Source organism: Marmota flaviventris, chromosome 11, assembly GCF_047511675.1.
Source record: "Marmota flaviventris isolate mMarFla1 chromosome 11, mMarFla1.hap1, whole genome shotgun sequence".
Lineage (NCBI taxonomy): Eukaryota > Metazoa > Chordata > Mammalia > Rodentia > Sciuridae > Marmota > Marmota flaviventris.
Genome location: NC_092508.1, coordinates 3,510,863 through 3,531,183, shown reverse-complemented (window position 1 = coordinate 3,531,183; position 20,321 = coordinate 3,510,863). Strand labels below are relative to the sequence as shown.

The 20,321-nt window shown below is 42.3% G+C and overlaps 1 protein-coding gene across 2 annotated transcripts; it reads left to right on the top strand.

Moving 5' to 3' along the window:
* The first annotated feature begins 590 nt into the window (after positions 1 to 590).
* On the top strand, positions 591 to 11,931 carry Cops8 (COP9 signalosome subunit 8). 2 transcript variants are annotated; one of them, XM_027951723.2, is made up of 8 exons: positions 591 to 761; positions 1,628 to 1,698; positions 2,775 to 2,823; positions 3,784 to 3,916; positions 8,179 to 8,286; positions 9,260 to 9,322; positions 10,229 to 10,276; positions 10,951 to 11,931. In XM_027951723.2, exons 1-8 carry the CDS (start codon positions 684 to 686, stop codon positions 11,028 to 11,030), a joined length of 630 nt encoding a protein of 209 aa, XP_027807524.1. In that variant the 5' UTR covers positions 591 to 683; the 3' UTR covers positions 11,031 to 11,931. The 2 variants fall into 2 exon arrangements, with proteins under 2 accessions (XP_027807524.1, XP_071475616.1); XM_071619515.1 differs by lacking the exon at positions 591 to 761 and adding an exon at positions 1,316 to 1,335.
* The last annotated feature ends 8,390 nt before the right edge of the window (positions 11,932 to 20,321 follow it).

Genomic DNA, 20,321 nt, shown 5'->3' with positions numbered 1-20,321 from the left:
ATGTCACTTGTTTCAGAAATCCGTGCTTCGGCTGCGGAGCAGAAAGCCCAGAAAGAGGGAGGGGCGGGAGCGGTGGGCGGACACGCGGGTCAGCACGTGGGGGTGCAGGTGTGAGCGGGCGCCCGCCCAGGAGGGAGGCGTCCCAGGCCGGTCGGCAGCTTTCCTTGGCACGCGTATTGGGTGTCAGAGTGCGCGCAGCAAACAGGCTTTCGCCACCTTGGAACTCAGACCGCTTCTCCTACCTCCCGGGGCATAGCATCGGAGCCCGGGAAACTGCCTTGGCCAGAAACAGGAAGGCTCAAAAGAAAGGCCTCCCTGTCGTCCATGACGGCTTTCCTTACTGAAAGCGTAACTCTGCCACTCTTTCTCTCCGCCGTGCGCCTGAGCACCAGCAGTCCACACGCGCCAACCCCGCCTTCGGCTGGCCGCGCCTTCCGGGAGCAGCTTCCGGCTCCCCGAGCTGGTCCTCCAGGACACCGAGAGCGTCGGCCAGAGCGCCGGCGCCCTCTTCCCCATTGCGGCGTCGTCTGACGACGTGCCGGAATCAACATCGCGCCTGCGCCTGCGCCTGCGCCTTCCGCGGCGACGGTGGCTCTGTGCGTACGTCATCGCGGGCGCGACGCCCCGAGGGACAGTCAGGGGTCTGGCGGTCCAGAGGTGCGGCTGTAAGACCGCCCGGGAAGATGCCAGTGGCGGTGATGGCGGAAGGCGCCTTCAGTTTCAAAAAGTTGCTGGATCAGTGCGAGAACCAGGAGCTCGAGGTCGTCGTCTGCGCCTCGCGGGGAGGACTGGGGCGGCGCGGGTTTCCAGGGTAACGGGGCCGGGCCTGGGGCTCGGGCGCGCGCCCGCCGGGAGGGACGCGCTGGCAGCTTCTGGTGGTCTGTGCTTGGTTTTGCGCCCGGAGCCGCCTCGCGTCTTTTCTCCGGAGCCCAGGGACGCGCTTCCCGTGGTGGGGACCGCACGTCTCGCGGGCCGTGTCGGGGCGGGCAGCCGCCGCAGGACGAGGCCACCGTTTCTCGTGGCCCCAAGCCCTCTTAGTCCCGCGTCGTCGTTACCAAGTGAACCTGCCCTTTCCTCTAGTGGGACGCGTGACAGCGCTGTCGTGCCTTGGTGACAAGTTTCCACATTTCTTAGAAAGGCACCCGGCGGGCGCTCACGATGTGGGTGTGAGTTACTTACTAAAGGAGAGCGGCCACGAGCAATAGGCGCTTCGTGGCTCTTTTGTAAAGAAACTAAGTTGAACCCGGAGAGCGGCGTTGGTCGGCCCCTCGCCCCCTTAAACTCCCAGCGTGTTCCATATAAAGGACAGTCATACTGCTTAGGAGCCTTTAGACGGTATTTGTTTCTCATAAGAGTATTTAAATAAAAATTTGAGAACTGGGAAAAGGACTAGCTTAAATATTCTTGTGTGTATAAAATAGCAGACCCAAAAGAAGATAAATACCAGCTGATGACAAATCTAATCTTAGTACTGTGGGGTTTAGTGCTTAGTATTTCTCTGATCTGTGTCTACATTTATGATAGTACCGTAAGATGGGCTTCATTTTTAAATTAGTGTTAACGAGCCTTTTATCTTTATGAAAGCATAAGAGTAAATGAGGTTTTTCTCCTATTTTTGACTTTAAAGGCTCCTGGAGGAATTGCTACACCCCCAGTGTATGGTCAGCTTTTAGCTTTATATTTGCTTCACAATGACATGTAAGTTCCTTTTACCTGAAACTAACAGTAGCTGCTTCTTCACGGTTACACGGGAATTAGTTTTGCCTTTAAGTAGACCATGTAACTCAGGCACAATGGGCTGTATTTCCTATTATGATACCTATTATACCTATTTCCTTTTCAATCAAAGCATAATGAATTATGTTTAGATGGTTGTGTTAAGATAGATTTGTTTTACAAATGCCTTTCAAAAAGCATTTTAATTTATTATGAGAAACTACAGTGTAGTGAATTCCTTTCTTCCATTGAACTTTTTTTAAATCTTTTGATCTCTCTGTTCTTAACTTCACATATAATCAGTAGATCAAAAGAAGCTTAAAGGGAAGATTGAGAAAGCCAAAAATTCATTATCAACATGTATGAGATTTCCTAGATTTTTTTTTTTAATTTCTATTCACATTTCTTAGGAAAATAAGCATAGCTGTGCTAAAGAATAATAGTGTCCTGTGATTCTGACCCATCCTGATAAAATTTTGCTTGAAATTCTTCCAAACTCTTTGATATCTTTTTAAAAAACTAAACTGAGGTTTTCATTACACATACATAAATTATTTGCTTCATTTTTTTATAATACCATTATTTTGTATTTGTTTCAACCCCTTAAAAATTCTTGCATTGAAATTTTAGAGACTTTGTTTCCACTGCCAAGAGAGGTCTTAATGAGAAGAGCATTGTGTATCTTATTGTCAGGAAATGCCAGAGCTGTTGAAATATATAAATTGTTTATTTTTATTTGAGTAAATTATATGGGCAGTTCTGTGTATGTCTGTAATTTTAGTGTGCTTTGTTTTAGGATCTGTATCATTAATTTTAAAAATTCAAAAATGACAAAACATTATTTTGATGAAAATGTTTCATGTGTTTTTATCTGGAAAATCACTCCTATTTCTCCATGACAAATTCATATAAAACTAAATTTTACTCTGTATTGTGTGTAGTATTTTAAAGTGTACTTCTTTTTGTTTGCATTGGAGCCCAGTGATTTTAAGTACTTATTGAGCTGATGTTTAATTCGTTTTTATTTATTAATTCATTTTGTTCTTTGTGTAACTTAGGAATAATGCAAGATATCTTTGGAAAAGAATACCACCTGCTATAAAATCTGTAAGTATTCTTTTCAAAATAATTTAATTTCTTTAATATAGTAGTGGCATTCACTTAAGTGGCAGTCTCTTAAAACTTCTTGTTTTCATTTCCATGTCACAGAAATAGTTAAACCAACTTTGAAGTTAAAAATAGATCTTTAGATTCCTCTGAGAAATTTAAATTTCCATGGACTGGTACAGAAATCAGTGTTCCCCTCCTACTGGTTAAACTTCCTGAGGTGGGGCTTTTGAGTGTGCTTCACCAGTTAACAGCTGAGCCACTTTGCATATATGATAGCAGAGGCTGAGGCGGTGGTGATTTCCAGCTGCTGTGTGCAGTTTTCTATAATGGTACTCACACATTTTTTAAACTGTTATTGTTTATAAAAGTATTCAAAAAGTGACTATTCACAGCATTAAAATTAATTTCAAGTGATAACTCTCTTTTCCTTTTTAGTAGATTGGAACATTCCTGAGCTTTTTTGGCTAATAAATAAGAACTATAAATTAAACACATAGTTTCTGTAATATTAGTGGAAACTTTGATGTTAGGTTACGGTGAATGGCTCTTTGATTGACAGTCTGTTAATAGCCAGTTCACTATTACTCTTTGTCCTAAATTTATATGTATTTGCATAAGTATAAAATATTTATATGAGAAAAATTAATGGAACCGTCTTTAAAAATAACAATGCTTAAGATAATTCACCTGCAGGCTTAATTCTGAAATATTTTTTAACTACTTTCTCTTGCTTTAATTTGCTGTTGTATTAAAAATTGTGTATTAAATGTACAAATATTTTCCACAGTTTATAAAAACCTTGGCAGTAGAAAAAATAATTGCATCTCTTAAAAGAAATGTTGAATTATGTCTTAATATAACAACTCAAAGAGTTTTATGTCATTTCTGGTATTTTAAGGTACAGTTATAAGTACATTGCAGAATGAATACCTTCAAAGGCAATAATATATATTGCAGGCAAATTCTGAACTTGGGGGAATTTGGTCAGTAGGACAGAGAATCTGGCAGCGGGATTTCCCTGGTATCTACATGACCATCAGCGCCCACCAGTGGTCTGAGACAGTACAGCCAATCATGGACGCACTTAGAGGTAACATTTCTTTCAGAACCTATGTTGGACTAAGTGCATCTCCCTAGGTGCTGCAGGGTGGAAGTAAATCAGTGTGTTTTAAAAGTAGATATTTTCTCATAGGCAAGTGAGCTGGTCTTCAAAATTCAGTGTTAATATTTGTTCTACTCTTCTTCATTGTATGTTGCTTGAGACTATATCAGCAGCTAAGGGCTTCATTGTCTTTTTATTCTAGATAAAATTGCTTTTGTTAGTAACAGAGTTTTTACTATTAAATCTGGTATTACTGTCACTCATGGTATGGATGGGTAAATCTGGGCTTCAGATTTTGTTAGCCTCAGACTTTGATAACTGTTGTCTCCAATTTCTGGATTTTTAACTAATCAGTTGAATGCATAGATGCTCAAATGTGTTTTTAATTTCTTTGAAAGGTTGTAAGCCTGGCTTCACATAGCACTATCCCATGACAAAAATCATGTCTCAGCCTCTCTCCATTCAGCCACCACTAGCGTTTGCTTCTGGTCTTCTTGGCTCACTGTTTGATAAGTGTATACAATAATTGCATTACATTGTTGTCTTCTTTACAGATGGTAAAGATTGTTTTTGAGATATATATAATTACCTTGAGATGGTAAAACAGAACAATGTAAATTATAAAACTGGACACATCTACGTTAAATATGAATGAAAATGAGCAGAATTTCAGGGCAGGCAGCTGGGTGAGAAGGGAGCAGAGTGGAATCAAGTTGTACAAGTACAGTGGGCTCGTTTTGAAAACTGCCTTCTGAAGAATTCAGATATGCCTCAAGGAATTATTGTAGTAACGGACTTTCTTAGCTAGGGGCTCATTCTGTTAATGGCAGTATCGAGGACCCAGGATGAGGCTTGAGACTCCCAACTTAGTCAGCAAGTGTTCTGTGGCATGCCTTTGGTCTCTGGTTTCATTTCTTCCGAGCACCTTTTCTCACCATGGAGTCTCTGTTAGAGTTAAGAATTGAAGCAGCTCGCAGACCATTTAAGAACTGTATAGCACTACTTGTGGGGCTTGCTCTCTGGAGCCTGGCTTCCTGGTGTTTACTTCTGGTTTGGTCACTTGTTGAAGATGACCTCGCAGTGCTTCATTTTTGTCGTTTGTGGAACAGAATTAGAAATAGTACTTTCCTCAGGTTGTTAGGATGAATTAATATGTTTAAACACCTGTGTTCTAAAGCATTCATCTCTTTACCTACAATATGCATGAACATACTCTTGAGACTTTTACAACTCCCCAAATTCATAAATAGTAGCATGTTTTCCCCCATAAATTGCAGCCTGTTGAGAGTAGTGTCATAGCAGATTTGAGTTACTGCTGAGTGTAATAGTTTGCTTTTCAATGCATTACACATTTGTTCTCTAGTTAAGAACAATGACTAAATTAATTAATTTTCTGTTGTTACAACAAAGTGCCTGAGGTTAGGTACTTTATAAAGAAAATAAGTTTATTTAACTCACAGATTTGGAGGCCATAAGTCCAGGATTGGACAGTCGTGTCTGTGTGACCTCTGGTGAGAGTTTCGTGGTGGATGGCATCACAGTGGCAAAAACACCAGTGGAAAAGATCACATGGTCAGGCAGGAAGCCAGAGATGTTCAGGGGCCAGGCTTGCTCTTTTGGTAAAAATCTGTTCTCGTGTAGCTGGGGTCCACAAGAGCTATAAATCTCCTCCAAAGGCAGTGCCCCAGTGGTCTAACTACCTTCCATTAGGCCACGCCTCTTAAGGGTTTAGGTGACATTATTACACGGAATACAAAGTTTCCAACACATAACCCTTGGGCAACACGCTGAAACAGTATCCAAACCACAAGTCACTTTCTTAGATTTCTTTCAGTTCTGTTCTAAATTAGTCATAGTCCTGTGCGGAAGGTTGAAGAAGGCTTAACAGAGACTCATGAAAACCTTGCATTCACCAGCAAGAGCTACTGAAGCTCCCGGGACTGAGGCCTGGAGGGACAGGACAGGGTACTGGTAACTGTGGGAAGGGGGCTGCCTAGCAGGAGCTGTGGATTCAGATCAGTTGGAGAAAGTCAGGGAGGGAGCAGAGGATGTTCCCTGACCTTTGCCTCTGGCCTGTGATGCCTGATGGAGCCCCCACTCGCCAAGCCAAGAAGCTCAGATGCTCCAGTCATTTGGCAGCCATCTTCCCTGCACACAGCAGGGTAGAGAGGGAGAGTGGGTTAGAGGGTGGCACCCTGACCAGCTCATCTGCCCTCTGTCTCTAGCACTGGCAGAGGCAGTCCTTGGGGGTGATGGGCACCCCAGTATTGGTTGAACACTGAATGGGCATTCCTGTGAGGGACCTCTGCTTCCACTAAGAACATGTCCCATGTTTGGTCACCACAGTGTTGGGTGCTGGCTCAGTTCCGTCCACTAGCATGTGTCATTGGTATGCATACCTTCATGATGTGACAAACTGCACAGCTCCTGAGGGTCACAGAGTGACTGGTCAGAATGTGTTGTGTCAATCATTTATGCCAAGTGGAAAGTAGCCGAATGCCGCATCCTCTGCTGGTGCTGGGATTGCCGAGCCTTTGTTTTGCTTCCCTCGGCAACCTGCTTCTGTCCCCCAGCATGTTCAGTTTCCCAGTTATACCTCTTGCTGCTTCTCGCCTCCCCTTCAGCTGTCCTCTTCACACTCTATTTCTGTTCTGCTCCCTACCCAAAAGCCTGATCAGAATATTTGAAGGAGACAATATTTTTAAAACACCGTAGGCTTGCCAGGCCAATGTAGCTGTGTGGCATACACTTGTATTTTCCCAAGGAGGCAAATATGTGTCCCTTGTCCATTGCTGCCTCAGTTCTTTCAACTGAATGTCTGTAGCCTTCAACAGAAAAAGTCCCAGTATCTCTGAATTGTTTTAAAAGTCTGTTTAGTTAGGTTGTCTGTGGGTTGGTAGAAAGAAAGAAGGAGCCAAGTGCAGGACAGTGGCAGTGAAGGAACAGCTGAGTGTCAGTGATTTCCAAGGATTATGAGAAAGCAAGGCCTTAACCTGGGGACCTGAGGTCATGCACCATTGGGTCCTGGTGACACGGCCCACAAGCTTGTGCTCATCACATGCCTCACTGGAGGTACTGGCCACGTTGGGGATATAAAGACAAAATCGACAGCATTGTTTTGTCCGGAATTTTGAAATATAATTGAGAAGCTGGAGGTGGGCGGAACAATGTGTACCTTAGATGGTTAAAAAAAAGCTTATTAAATTAGAAACGTAAACAGTAATGCTATGAATTTAGAGAGGGATGGAGATTGTCCAGAATCGCAGTGCTGTAGGAGGAGTTTATAAACACATCTCGGAAGATTTGCAGAGAGGAGGCTGTTGCAGGCCATGGAGCAGTATCACCCAAAAGCCCAGGGGTCGGAAGGAGTAAGACTGAGAGCTACGGGACTAGTTTGGAGCAAAGGATGTCTGAGGGAGTTGCTATCATCGTGTTGACAGTGGCCTAGGAATGGAGAGAGGACTTCAGTATGTTATGGGTTTGTTTTATATGTGCACTTACCTATCAAGTATGGAAAGTAAAATCCAAAATGTTTCTAAGCATGTCTGCAGCCAGATGGAGGAGCCCTCGTGTCACCAAAAGTATTGGACAGGAGGAAGGTAGGCCAACTGGATGGGACAGCTCTCTCATTTGTGTGTTTAATGTGGACATGTAAGCCTGAGAAACATCCCCAAGACCATCTGAAGAGTCGATGTGGCTGGTGTCTAGACCCCCTTCTCATTAGATGCAGTCATTCAGTGTTGGCATTTAGAATTTTGAACCTAAATGAAGTTAAGAATTTGATGCAGACTTGGAAGTTAGGACTCATGCTCCATTACAAGGTTTATTCCACAACTCAGGTGTGATCATATGTTAGGGACCCTGCTGAGGTTTTCTTATTGTTCACTCCAGTGTTTATAAGGAAATACAAGAAGAATAAGAGAAACTTAAGATGTATATTTGAAGTACATAAATGTGTTTCAGTTAAATTTTTATTAGAGTTTGAGTCTTGTGTATATTAACTGTTTTCCATCTTTATAACTGTCATTGCCGTCAGATCTAAAAGGAAATGTAAGAAAAGTTTGTTTTTTATCAGCAGTATTTGAACCCTTATATGTGCTTGGCAGGCACGTGCATATGCTAAGCACAGACATCTTTGGGTTGATCTGGTGTTGCTCATGAGGACTGGGCAAGGGCAGCGGTGCATGGTAACTGCTGTTAAAATGCCTGCTCTGTTGGTTCCCTCACCACCCTCCCCACTTCCACAATAGATGCCACAAGGAGACGCGCCTTTGCCCTGGTCTCTCAAGCATACACCTCGATAATCGCTGATGATTTTGCAGCTTTTGTTGGACTTCCTGTAGAAGAGGCTGTGAAAGGTACTTGAGTTTACTTTTTACTGAAAAGGAAAATAGAAGAGAGGTGTAAATTACAGGTTCACAGTGCCTTCTCTGGACCGTGAGAACAGGGTGTGTTTGGGAATTGAGGTTGTGCTGGCTTTTTAGGAACGTGATATGAAACATGTATTGCACACCACCCCCAGTGGGGCTTTGGACAACAAGCACAAATTTGCTCATTGCTCACACTTAGAAATCTGTGTTTCATTCATGCTTGGTAAAGTTAGTCTCATCCTATAGCCCTGTTTAGCCCATGTTTTCCCCACATTTCCCACCTGGGCCCTGAGTGCCTATTGCCCGCTCTGCCCATTCCTGGAATATTGCATGCACTTTGTTGCATTGTTATATAATGATTGACATTTCTGCTATCCAACTAAAGTAGACGCTCCATCAAGTACCACATCTTTTCTTTTGCTTAAATTTCCAGGGCCTAGCACAGTTCTAGACACATAAAGGACAAGGTGTTTGAAGTTCCTTTTTTTCTCAGTGCTGGGAACTTAGGGCTTTATGCATTCTTAGTATGTGCTCTACCACTGAGCTACATCTCTAGCCTAGATGTATGTGGTTACTCTCATACAAACATGAATCTATGTCTTTTCTCTTAAAATTGTTCTGTGATTTATCTAATGTGTATTATATTCCAGAGCCCATACTCTTAGCTGACAGCCTGGGCATGAATCCTGGTCCCCAATATGATTATAAAAGACATCATACATTTTGCTATGCCTGTCATTAATAATATAACACTCTATATAGAACAAACCATCTGTTAGTGATTAAAGCAGCCTGGTAGAGTAGCATGAGATGCTTTGCTATGTTTCCGAAATAAGTTAACATGCAAGTAACAGGTTGATTGAAACATGTCATCTCCTGTACAAGTAGAATAGTGGATGGGTGTGGGTCTGGTGAATGTTTGGGTTACATCTTAACCTGTGTGTGAAATGTGCATTTCCAGGTATACTAGAACAAGGATGGCAAGCCGACTCCACCACCAGAATGGTTCTGCCCAGAAAGCCAGGTAGGCTGAGCTCTGTACCCATTCCTTCAGCACTAAACTCCAAGACCGCTTCAGGGTTTCAGGCCTTGAGTTTGGATAATTTGATATAAAATGCTAACATGATGGAAATAACTCACATTCTAAATATAGATAGGAGTGTTGGCACTTAAGGTAGAAAGGATCTTAAAGGTCATCTAGTCTTTAATTTTTAAAAAGGTTTTCTTGTGTACATGAGTTGTATGTAGGCATCTCATGGTCATGCGTCGTGGTTTGTGTTGACAGTTAATATCCCATCCTTTTATCTGTGGAGCCATTTCTAACTGCTCACCCTCAGTATCTGAACTTTCATCCTGTTAAGTTCCTCTCTCCTCCTTGTACTTGAGCCATACAGATTCTTCTCCTATGGCTTCGCTTTCTCTGGACTATTGTTGTCGCCTGCCTTTCAAGGCCTGAAATCCCACAAGCCTTCCCCGTCACCTTAGTCTGAGTCCACAGCCCCTCCATGTTGCTCTGCAATGAGCCACACTTGTTCCTGCTGCTGGCTTCTCTCCCTCCTGCCACCACAAGTGCTCTTATCTGCCAGCTCTTAAGAGCCAGGCTTAATGTCCACCTTCACAAACCCTTTGACATCAACCCCAGTTTCCTTCACCTGCTCTGAACACCTGCTGTTTACATACTGCTGACCACAGGCAGGTGGTACACCATGTCAGTGTGCCAAGCTATGTGAGGGTGCAGAACGGCAAGCTATGTCCCAGCCACTCTGGAGGCGAGGGAAGACTAATGAAATAGAGTCTGTCATCATCCCTGACTGAGACTCAATGGCTGTAAATGTGTATTTTATGAAAAATGGTATATTCTATGAAAGGTCTTGACAATGACTTCTGTAAATTGGGCTATGATTTTTTTTTTTTTTTTTTTTTAATTTAGTTGCAGGGGCCCTGGATGTTTCCTTTAACAGGTTTATTCCTTTATCAGGTATGTGTTTTCATATGCTCTTTTTAAAATGTTTCATTGTGCTTAGCATCGTTTTTGTAATATGTATGCATTTTTCTTAGTTCTTAAGAAACAGGTTCAATTCTATAAATTTGTCGTGATACACCTGATAGAAGGGTGAGACTGGGCTCGCCTGGTGCAGCGGCGCCCTATAGGTAGTGCGCCTCCTTACCCCACCTGGGCCCCACAGCTCCTCACTGTTGATCCAGAAGCATTCTAAATGCTGAACGCAGCTCCTCCAGGGTGGGCTCCTGTGTCATTTTGTTCACTGACAGTGTCATATTCTCCTGGAATGGAACCTAGCACCTGAGAGGCCCTCAGTAATTATTCCTGGATTAATGTCCCTGGGTAGAGGCTTTCCATGAAATGCTGTTATCTCCTAAGAGATGCTGGGCATTAAACACGCTTTGAGCCTTGGCCTAGAGAGTGTCAGTAACGGCTATAGCTGCAGTGCCGCTGTGCCTCTAGGCCAGCTGGGGAGACCATGTCTTGGAAGTGTGCAGGCCCCTTGGAGGCACAATTTTGTCTAAAAGCAGGTAGCTCCAAGAAAGTTACTTTTGGGTTAAAATTAAAGACATGAATGGGGTGGGTGGCAGAACCAAAGCGTTGTCACACTGGTATCTAACTTGAAATGTGTTTCTGTCTTCAACATGCAGAGCCTGCCCCAGTTCCACCAATCCCCAATGAACAGCAATTGGCAAGATTGACCGATTATGTGGCTTTCCTTGAAAATTGATGTACCATTCTGAATTCAGCATCCACTTCAGAATCCTGTACACTGACAAATACAGAAATGTAAAATTTTTATTTTCAATTTACTGGATGGATTATACGCACCTCAGCATTCCTTACTGAGTATGTGATAAAATACATATATAATATAAAAATATTATATATATTTTGTCCTTAAACATTATGCTAAATAGATGTTAAAGCAATTCTCATTTTGTAATATTTAACAATCTGGTTGGAGCCCATCAGTATTAAGCGGTTAGTTTATAGTTCCTGGAGATCCGCAACGCGAGCTCCCTGCCTGGTGTAGAGCACAGCTGTCACTGCCATCCCTGCCTGGTGCACACCTCTGTCTGCACCACTGGTGGAGAGGCACAGCTAGAGCAGGACGATGCTCGGGGCAGAACCTGAATTGCTGGGATTGTGATTCACCCTCCTTGGAGAAAATGTTCCCTTTTCTCCCACCTCTGGGGAAATCACTAATAGGTACAGAAATATAGCTAAGGAGCAAGTAGACCATTTTCCTGAATAAACCAGTTTGTTAGTGTTAGTTTTTTCCCAATACTGGGAGTGCATTCATTGCTGGCAGTGGAGGGCTTGCCGGGCACATGCCATGTTCCCACGTGTTCAGTTCAGAGGGGAAGGTTGAGTGCACAGTGCCTTGTGTGGCAGAGAAGCGTTACGGTGAGTGAGGCGCTCCATGCAACTCTCCTGCGTCCAGTTGGTTGCTGACATTTACCCTGAGGTTCAAGTTCTGCCTTTTGAAGAATTGCTGAACACCTCTTCATTCTTTATGTGACAGCCCTCCACATATTTTGAGTTTGTTTATTGTATCTTTAGGTTAAAATACCCCTTAGTTCATTTATTCTGCATTTGTTCAATAAATATTTAATTGAATTCTTCAACTGTTCCATCTGAGCTAGTTTCTAGAGTTTTCACTGTCTTGGTCTTCTGTGGATACTTTCTAGTTTGTCATTGCCTCTCAAAATAAGAATGTCTTAATTAAATAGAAAAGACCTCTATATTGAATCTGTGGTAATAATTACATAATTCATGTTTTCATTCATTTTATTGGGTATTTCAGTTTTTCTTAACATATATGGAAATATCTTTTATTTGCAATTATATTTAATCTGGATAGGAACATCATGTTGTTAAAATGTGTTTTACAACTGAGGAAATGGAAATGTGAGAAGTCTTCCAGATGTTAAGTACACATCATGTCCGTGAGCTTTGTTTTTCATGGCAGATTGGAACCAACCAACAGTTCATTGATGGGATTTTTGGAATTAGCAGTGCTGTAGAGCGTGGACCGTAGTTCTAAAAGGCGTAGAGGTACTCTCTGAGCTAACATGGAGTGACCTCCAGCTGAAAACAGAATAAAAATAAAAAAGAATTAAAAATGAATAGTGCTTCAAGGACCTGTAGAATAATATCAGGACATCTAATATAAGTGTGATCAAAATCCCCACAAGAGGAAAATTAAGTCTTTTAATCGTTTTGAAAAATATGCAAAACTTTTTCAAATTTGATGAAAAGTATACAACTCAGATTAATGAAGCTTAACCAATCTCGACCAAGATAAACACACACAATACAAAAGTATGTAATAAAAAAAAGTTAAAGCAAATGGGCATCATCTAGACAGATATGAAAGATAAGAATTCATAAACACAGAAACTAGGCAAGCAATCAGAAAATGGAGTTACATCTTTAACAGCCTGAAAGGAAAAGAAGGAATTTTTTCTTTCAGGCCTGTAAAATAGAAACTTTAAAACTATAGTTCTAAATCCAGTCAAAATGTCCTTAAAAATTAAAATCAGAAAAAAACTTTTTTAGACCAAAGAAAAATTGGAGAGTTCAACAGCAGAAAAACTTCACTGAAGTAAATATTAAAGTTCTTTCAGCAGAATAAAATTATATTAGACCCACACAGAGGAATGAGGGGTTAAAAATGATAACTATCTGGGTGTATATGAAATTAATTTAATGGCTTTAAAAGACATTTTTAAAGCAAAATAGTGTATTGGAGGATTTTTAACACGTAACATTATATGTATATAAAGCATATGGCAAAATACGATAAAGAATTAGGGGGAAATTAATATGTACTTTTATAGCATTATATGTATATAAAAGCATATGGCAAAATACAATAAAGAATTAGGGGGAAATTAATATGTACTTTCAACAATTTAATATAAAGTTAAATCATGATAAGGAGACAATCCATATAGTTAAGTCTAGAGTTGCAGTGTTCAATATGGTAGCCACTGGCTGCAGGGGGTTAAATTTAAATTAGTGAAAATGAAATGAAATTTAAAAATCAGCTCCTCAGTTGCACCAGATGCATATCAAATACTTAATAGCCACATGTGGCTACCGTATTTGAGGACACAAGTATAGAGTATTTTCAGCATTACAAAAAGTCCCAGTGGATCTTGCTGCTCTAGAATGACCACAATAACACAGGTGCAACAAGTCAATCGTGGGCATAAGAGAAGATAATAAGTTTAAAAATACTCCATTCCAAATATGGCAGGAATCAAGAAGAGGAACCAAAAATAGATGGGGCAGATGGGAAATAAATACCTTGAGGATGGATTTAAGCCTGTTTAACATAAATAATTGTAAACACTCCAGTTTTGAAAGAGTCGTCAGTGAGTTAAGATGAAAGATCTAGCTACACTATGTGTACAAGAAACCTATCAGGGGCTGGGGTTGTGGCTCAGTGATAGAGCGCTTGCCAGGCACATGTGAGGCACTGGGTTTGTTTCTTAGCACCACATAAAAATAAGTAAATAAGATAAAATTATATTAAAAAAACCCTAGAAAGTCAGCTAAAAGTAAAAGAAATGATGTATCATTGCAAACACAAAACTGCTATGGCTATGTTAACAGATGATGTAAATTTTAGAAGGAATATTTCAAGGGATAAAGAAGGACCTTTCAACAAACATGATAAAGCAGTTTGTTCATTATGAATCCATTAAGCACCCAACAGTAGAACTTCAGAAGTACAGGAAGCCAAAACCGATAGAACTGAAAGGAGAAAAAGAAGAATCTACAATTTAGCTGGAGATTTCAATACTCATCCCATAGTAACTAATGGACCATTAGAGCATGTGAACATCACCACCAGCTCGTGGACCTGAGTGATGACCCATGGAACTAGAACTAGCCACCACCAGCAGAACCAGCCCTCACCAGACAACCGTCCTTGGCCACAGTGCAAGTCTTATGACCCTAATAGGTCCAAGCTCTGACCATAACAGTATCAAGTTAGAAACCAATAGCAGAAAATAGATGGAAGAGCTCCCCAAACTTAGTAATTTTAAAAATGTGCTTCTAAACAATCCATGGAGCAAAGAAGAAGTTAGAAGAGAAACTGAGAAATATTTCAAAATGAATGAAATTCAGAATAGGCATAATAAATTTGAGGGATAACATTAAAGCCCTACTGAGAGTGCAAGTTATATTTTTAAGTATTTATAAAAGTCTAAAATCAATTATTTAAGTTTTCTACCTTAAGAACTTAGAAGAGCAAATCAAGCCCCAGATAAATAGAAGGAAGACAACAATGAAGATGAGAAATGACATAGAAATCATACAAATAATGGGGGGAAAAAATCAATGAAACCAAAACCTATTTCTTTCAAAGGAGTCGGCTTCTTGAGGGAAATAGTTGGTTCCAGTTTTAAAAGAAGAGAATGTCTTTGAATATCTTGTGGCAGAAAGCAGGGAGGCCAAAGGACAGAGGAGCCAGCTTGGATATGAGAGTAAGTCATGATGGTCAAGAACCGTAGCTATTAAACAAGACCCCCGGTTCTGAACTGATACAGCACCCAGGAGTGGAGGGCAGGTCCAGCCAGTGGTGCGGAGTGAATGAGGAACTTAGAATATTTGGAAACTGCTGTGATCTGGTTGCTGAGTGTCCCCAAAGACACATGCTGCATGCTTGGTCCCAGAGTGAGGCTCTTGGGAAGTTGGTGGAGCCTTTAGCCTGTGAGGCCTAGCGGGAGGTCACCGGGGGAATGCCCTCAGGAGGACTTCATAGGACACCTCTTGGTGGCTCTCATGCCACCCCTGACGTTCTCCTGAGGGTTGTTATAAAAGGAGCCAGCTGGTCCCACCTGCTCTCTTCTCTCTGCTCCTGTTGGCGACGTGACTGTTTCTTTACATTCCTGCCATGGAGTTCTGCCATCCCATGCTGTCACCAGAAGGTAAAGCAGTGAGGCCACACATTGTTGGCTTTGAACCTCCAAACTATGGCCCTAAATAAACTCTGTATTTTGTTGTCGTAACGCAAAGCTAACTAACACAGAAATCACCATCATAGTTGGCAATAGGTGAGGTTCATAAATGGATAGTCAATTAGTGGATAAAAGCTTGGGAATTAAGAATATTTACAGATCCAAACGTCCTTCCTACAACGTTGACCAAAGGGAAGTATGTGAGCATTTTAGTGAATGAAACTGAGCTCCGTAACAAAGTGACCTTTATCAGTAGAGGGTCACCTCAGCACCAGGGGCCTCTGGGTACAAATGCTGAGGAGAGCACCTCAGTTCTGTGGTGTCCAAAATGTAAATGCTTCATTAATAATAAAGAAGCATAACGTTAACCCAAGATGAAGAACCTTTTACAGAATAACTGGATCTCCTTCAAAAATGTAAATTTCATAAAAACAAAAATTGAAAACTGTTCCATGTCAAAGGGAACTAAAGGCATAACCACCATAAATGCACTGCTGTGAAGCACATTCTTTGCAGTTGGTGAAATCTGGATAAACTGTAGGGTTAGCAAATCACAGCCTGTGAGTCAACATTGGGCTGATGAATATTTTTGTAAATAAGGTTTTTTTGGAATCCAACCACATGCATTTATGTCTATATTGCCTGTGGCTGCTTCATACAGTGATGGCAGAATTGAGTAGTTGAGACAGAGACTGTCAGCCTGTAAAGGCGAAAACTTTCACCCTCCTGACTATAGAAAAAGTTTTCTGATCCTTGGATTCGATAAATTTGTATCAAACATTAATTTTCTTGATTCTGTTGATTTTATAGCATTTATGAAAGAGAATGGCCTTTTAAGAAAATAAACCTACTTATATCAGTAATAAATAAACTAATTTTATAAGATGATATCATCAGTGAGAACATCAAATTCACAAAGTTGTGGTGCTTCCAGATTGTTACCGTGCGCAGTACATCCACACAGGTAGATACTTGAAAAGTCTCCTGGAAGTTTGGTAACTCTCACCCTGGATTAGTAAGTATTAAGTTACAGCCATCTGAAAGCAAAATACCTCCATACTAAAAAGCTACTATTGCCCAGTACATTGAGTCTGAATCTTTGAGATACTCAGCAAGGGGAAAGACACCGATTAATTTTAGACTCCAAGTTAAATGTGCATGTGAAAATACAGGGTTGGCATCTGCTTCCACCAATGGTTAAAAGAATGGAAGAATGCCCTCAGTCTAGAAAAACTAAAATGCTGCTAAAAGTAGTGTTTAAGTTATTTATAATTTATGGACAGAAAAGTAAGGATACCTTTGAAGACCAGCAAGCACTCCACCCTAGCACTGGGGCCTGCATGTGTTCTGGGGACACCTGCCCATCTTGATGACCTAGAACCTGAGTACTCTGGGCCTCTGATGGGGAAGGAAGCAGAAAACAAACCCGAAGTTTGATCAGGTAGCAGGATCAGTCAACTCAAAGTAGGACAACTTATAGATCCCACTCTGGGAGGCTGAAGGAGAGAAAACCTGCAGCCCCTCCCCGGCCCTGCCCCATAGGAGCAAGCCTCACTCACCCAAGCCTATTTTCAGCATTTTACGGTTTCTCCCAGAAGTTCCGCAGAAGCAAAAACTCACACTTGGGGAAATGTATTTAGCTCAAGACTTAAATCCATTGCCACAGATAGGGCTGCAAGAAAGAAGCGTTCCCAATAAAAACAATGCACAATAAATAAGCCACTGTGAAAGAATCAGCATCAACTGAGAACTAGAGAATTAAAGCCTCAAAGACACTGTAAAAAAAAAAAAACCCAAAATGTTCAATATGTATCAGTATTTAATATATTTAAGCATTTTAATGTGTGCTTATTTTACTAAACTTTATTAAATTTTTTAAATATGTGTAAGGAGATCAAGGGTTAAGTATGTGAATAATGACCAAAGAGACTTCAAAAGTATCTGTGACATCGAAAAGAACTAACTAGGATTTCTTAAAAAGAAAAGATTAGAATCTCGATGGACAGGCTGGACTGTGACTGGCTACTGGTCCGCCTCATCCCATCGCCCAGAGAAGATGGACTTTCGAGTAGGTGCACAGGTGATCTGCACAAGCAGTGACCCAACATGCCAGTCAGCCTGTTGTCACTGTGACAGACACTGATAAGTATGACTCAGAGAAGGGAAGGGTCATTTGGGCTCAGGTTCAGAGGTTTCAGTCCATGGGTGACCAGCTCCATCGCTTTGGGCCTGAGATGAGGCAGAGCACCATGGCACAGGAAAGTTGCTCAGTTCATGGCAACCAGGAAGCAGAGCTGGGGGTGGGGGGAAGGGCCAGGGCCCACCCCCAGTGACCTGTGTCCTCCAAGTAGGTCCCCCTCCCAGAGCCGCCTCCGGGTCTCAGTAGTCCTTCAGCTAACAATGGGTTAATCTGGTGAGGTCAAAACACTCATGATCCAATCACTTCCCCAAAGTCCTACCTCTGAACATTGCTGCATTGGAGACTGTCACATCCACAGCCCAGTTGTACCAAGGCAGTGGGATAGGTTGCTGAAAGGCCAAAGAAGGTACCCAGAGATGGAGTGGGAGACATATGACTTCCTGCGGAAAGCATTCAAGAAATCAGAGAGTGCTCCAAGAATTCAGTGGTGTCAGGCTGAGCCAGTATCACCTCCATCCCCCGGTGATTTGCCAAGCAGTGTCCCCTGTCCATCATAGAGTCTTGTCTTTAGCAGCCTGCTGGATGGATGAGTGACACATCCTTCCCACAGTTCCCTCAGTTCCGCACAGGTCCCTATTCCGAGAGGGGTTTATATGTGTATTAGGCTACAGAAGCACTGAAGTCATCAGCATTAGCTTGCTAAGTTTGTGTAATCAGCATTCCAAGGAGCAGAGAGAGAGAGAGAGAGGGGGCAGAAGAAGCCAGGGACAATAGAAAACCCCTGATGCACTCCCCCAGCGACCTGCTTCCTCCAGCCATGCCCCACATGTCTACAGCTACCACCTCGTAGTCCATTCAAATCGTTAATCCAGCAAATGGATGAGTCCCTGATGAAATCAGTGTCCAAAACCCATCATTTTGTTCTGAACACTGCTGTAAGCTGTCTCCAAAACATCAACTTTCAGGGGACACTTTATATCCAAATCATAACAACAAGTTAAGTTTTGCTTTTTATATCAGCCAAGCTCTTTCAGTCACCCCAGTGCTATCCCATAAATAGAGTGACTGTGGCAGTGGCAAGAATGGGGTCGTGTGTGGGCCACACAGCGTGGGTCTCCCTCACCAAGGCTGATGTCGCAGTTTCCTCTTCTGCCCTGGCATCTGCAGAGAGTGAGGTGGACACTCAATATGGCAGCATCTTGAGGAAGTCAGATGATTACTCATCAGCCAGTGATGCTGGCTCTCTGCCCTGGAAGGATTCTGTTGCACCCTTCCTGGAATGGCATCTGCTCCGTGTGGCTTGCCTACCGTGGGGCTTCCTCCAGCATGACTGTCTAAGGACACTTAAAATGTAGGACTTATTGGCAAGGAATCCTAGGGCATCTTGCCTCAGTTCAAGGAACCAGTTTTCAGGGGACGGTGGGTGCATGACCACAGGGTCCCTTGAATCTAAGTTCCTCTAAGTATCTCAACTAACAGAACAGTGGAATGGACTCTTCAGAGCAAGGTGAGTGTGCCAGCATGGGACAACTGCACGGGCGGAGATGCTCCCCTCCACTGGGCGGAAGTGTGTCCCCAGCAGCCAGAATGTGGGAGGTGACAACAAAACCCAACATGTTGGACACCCTCACCATAAACCCGCATAACTATGCCTAAAGTGTTGCTTTTCCTCTCTGTTGTGAGAACATGACTTGTTTTCTAGCTTTTGCAAGTTGAACTTTTAACTGTCCACAACTGATAAGGGACCAGATGTTTTACAACCCTGTAAATTCCCGGAGAGCCAATAAAAGTCAACTAGGCTTATTAAACACAGAGTCCAGCAAGATAGCAGTAATCAGTCTTGCTTTTGCTACGTTTCGGATAAATAATCTTTAACACATGTCCTAAAAAGAAGGCTTGTGAGAAGGGCAGGCTTTTCAGCATGGGAAGAAAGGATGGGTGGGGATGAGGGTTGTTTTCAAATATTGGACCGACTTGTCATGTGCAGGAATTTTGTTTATTCATCAGAGGGCAAAATCAAGAAGGTCCAAAAAGGCCAGTTTCAACTTAATACCAAGAAAGGCTTTTAACTATCTAACCCACTGCTGTCCAGTGAAAGAGAAGACCAGCCTGTCTAGAATTTTAATTTTCTAGTAGCCACAATAAAAAAGGGAAGAACAAATGAAATTAATTTTAACAACATATTTTATTGAGCCCAATGTAGAATAGTATTAACCAACATGTCATCAATATAAAAATATTGACATATTTTACATGCTTCCTACTAATTCTGTGAATCTGTGTGCATCATGCACAGCCTGTTGGGGTCAGCCACACTCCAAGCCCTGGGGACCACCTGCGGTGAGTACTGGAAACAGGAATCTAGTTGTCTCAGATGTTACAAGAATCTCACCACCCAGCAGTACCAAGGTCAAGGTACCAAGCAACCCCTGATGGAGATGCCTGCAGGGACATCCCACCCTGATTGTGTTCCAGGCAATTTCCTGGTCCCCTCTCCCCTAACTTGATCTTCTGTTTCAGTAGCAAAAGCAGGAAGTGTAGTCCACCTGATAGACTCCTGCTCCTCTGCCCTGTCCCTACAGGACATCTGCTGGGGAGGAGCCTTCGGGCAAAAGGGTGTCTTTCCCACCACCTGCAAGGAGACTCTGCCTTGCGAAATTGGCTCTCCTGAATTGAAGGACGAGCCCCTCCTTAGCAAACTCTCTCCTTCCCTTCCCCGTGAGCACACTTGGGAACACTGCGGTATGAGGAGTTGGGGTTTTTCATTTCGAGGGAGTTAGCAACCTTGGGTAATCTGATCACATTTTTGTGGTTAAGCAAAGCAATAAATTTGCTCCTAATTTGTACCATCTGTAAGTAAAGGACACTTTCTAAATGTAGTGGGAAATAGTGTATAAGCTTT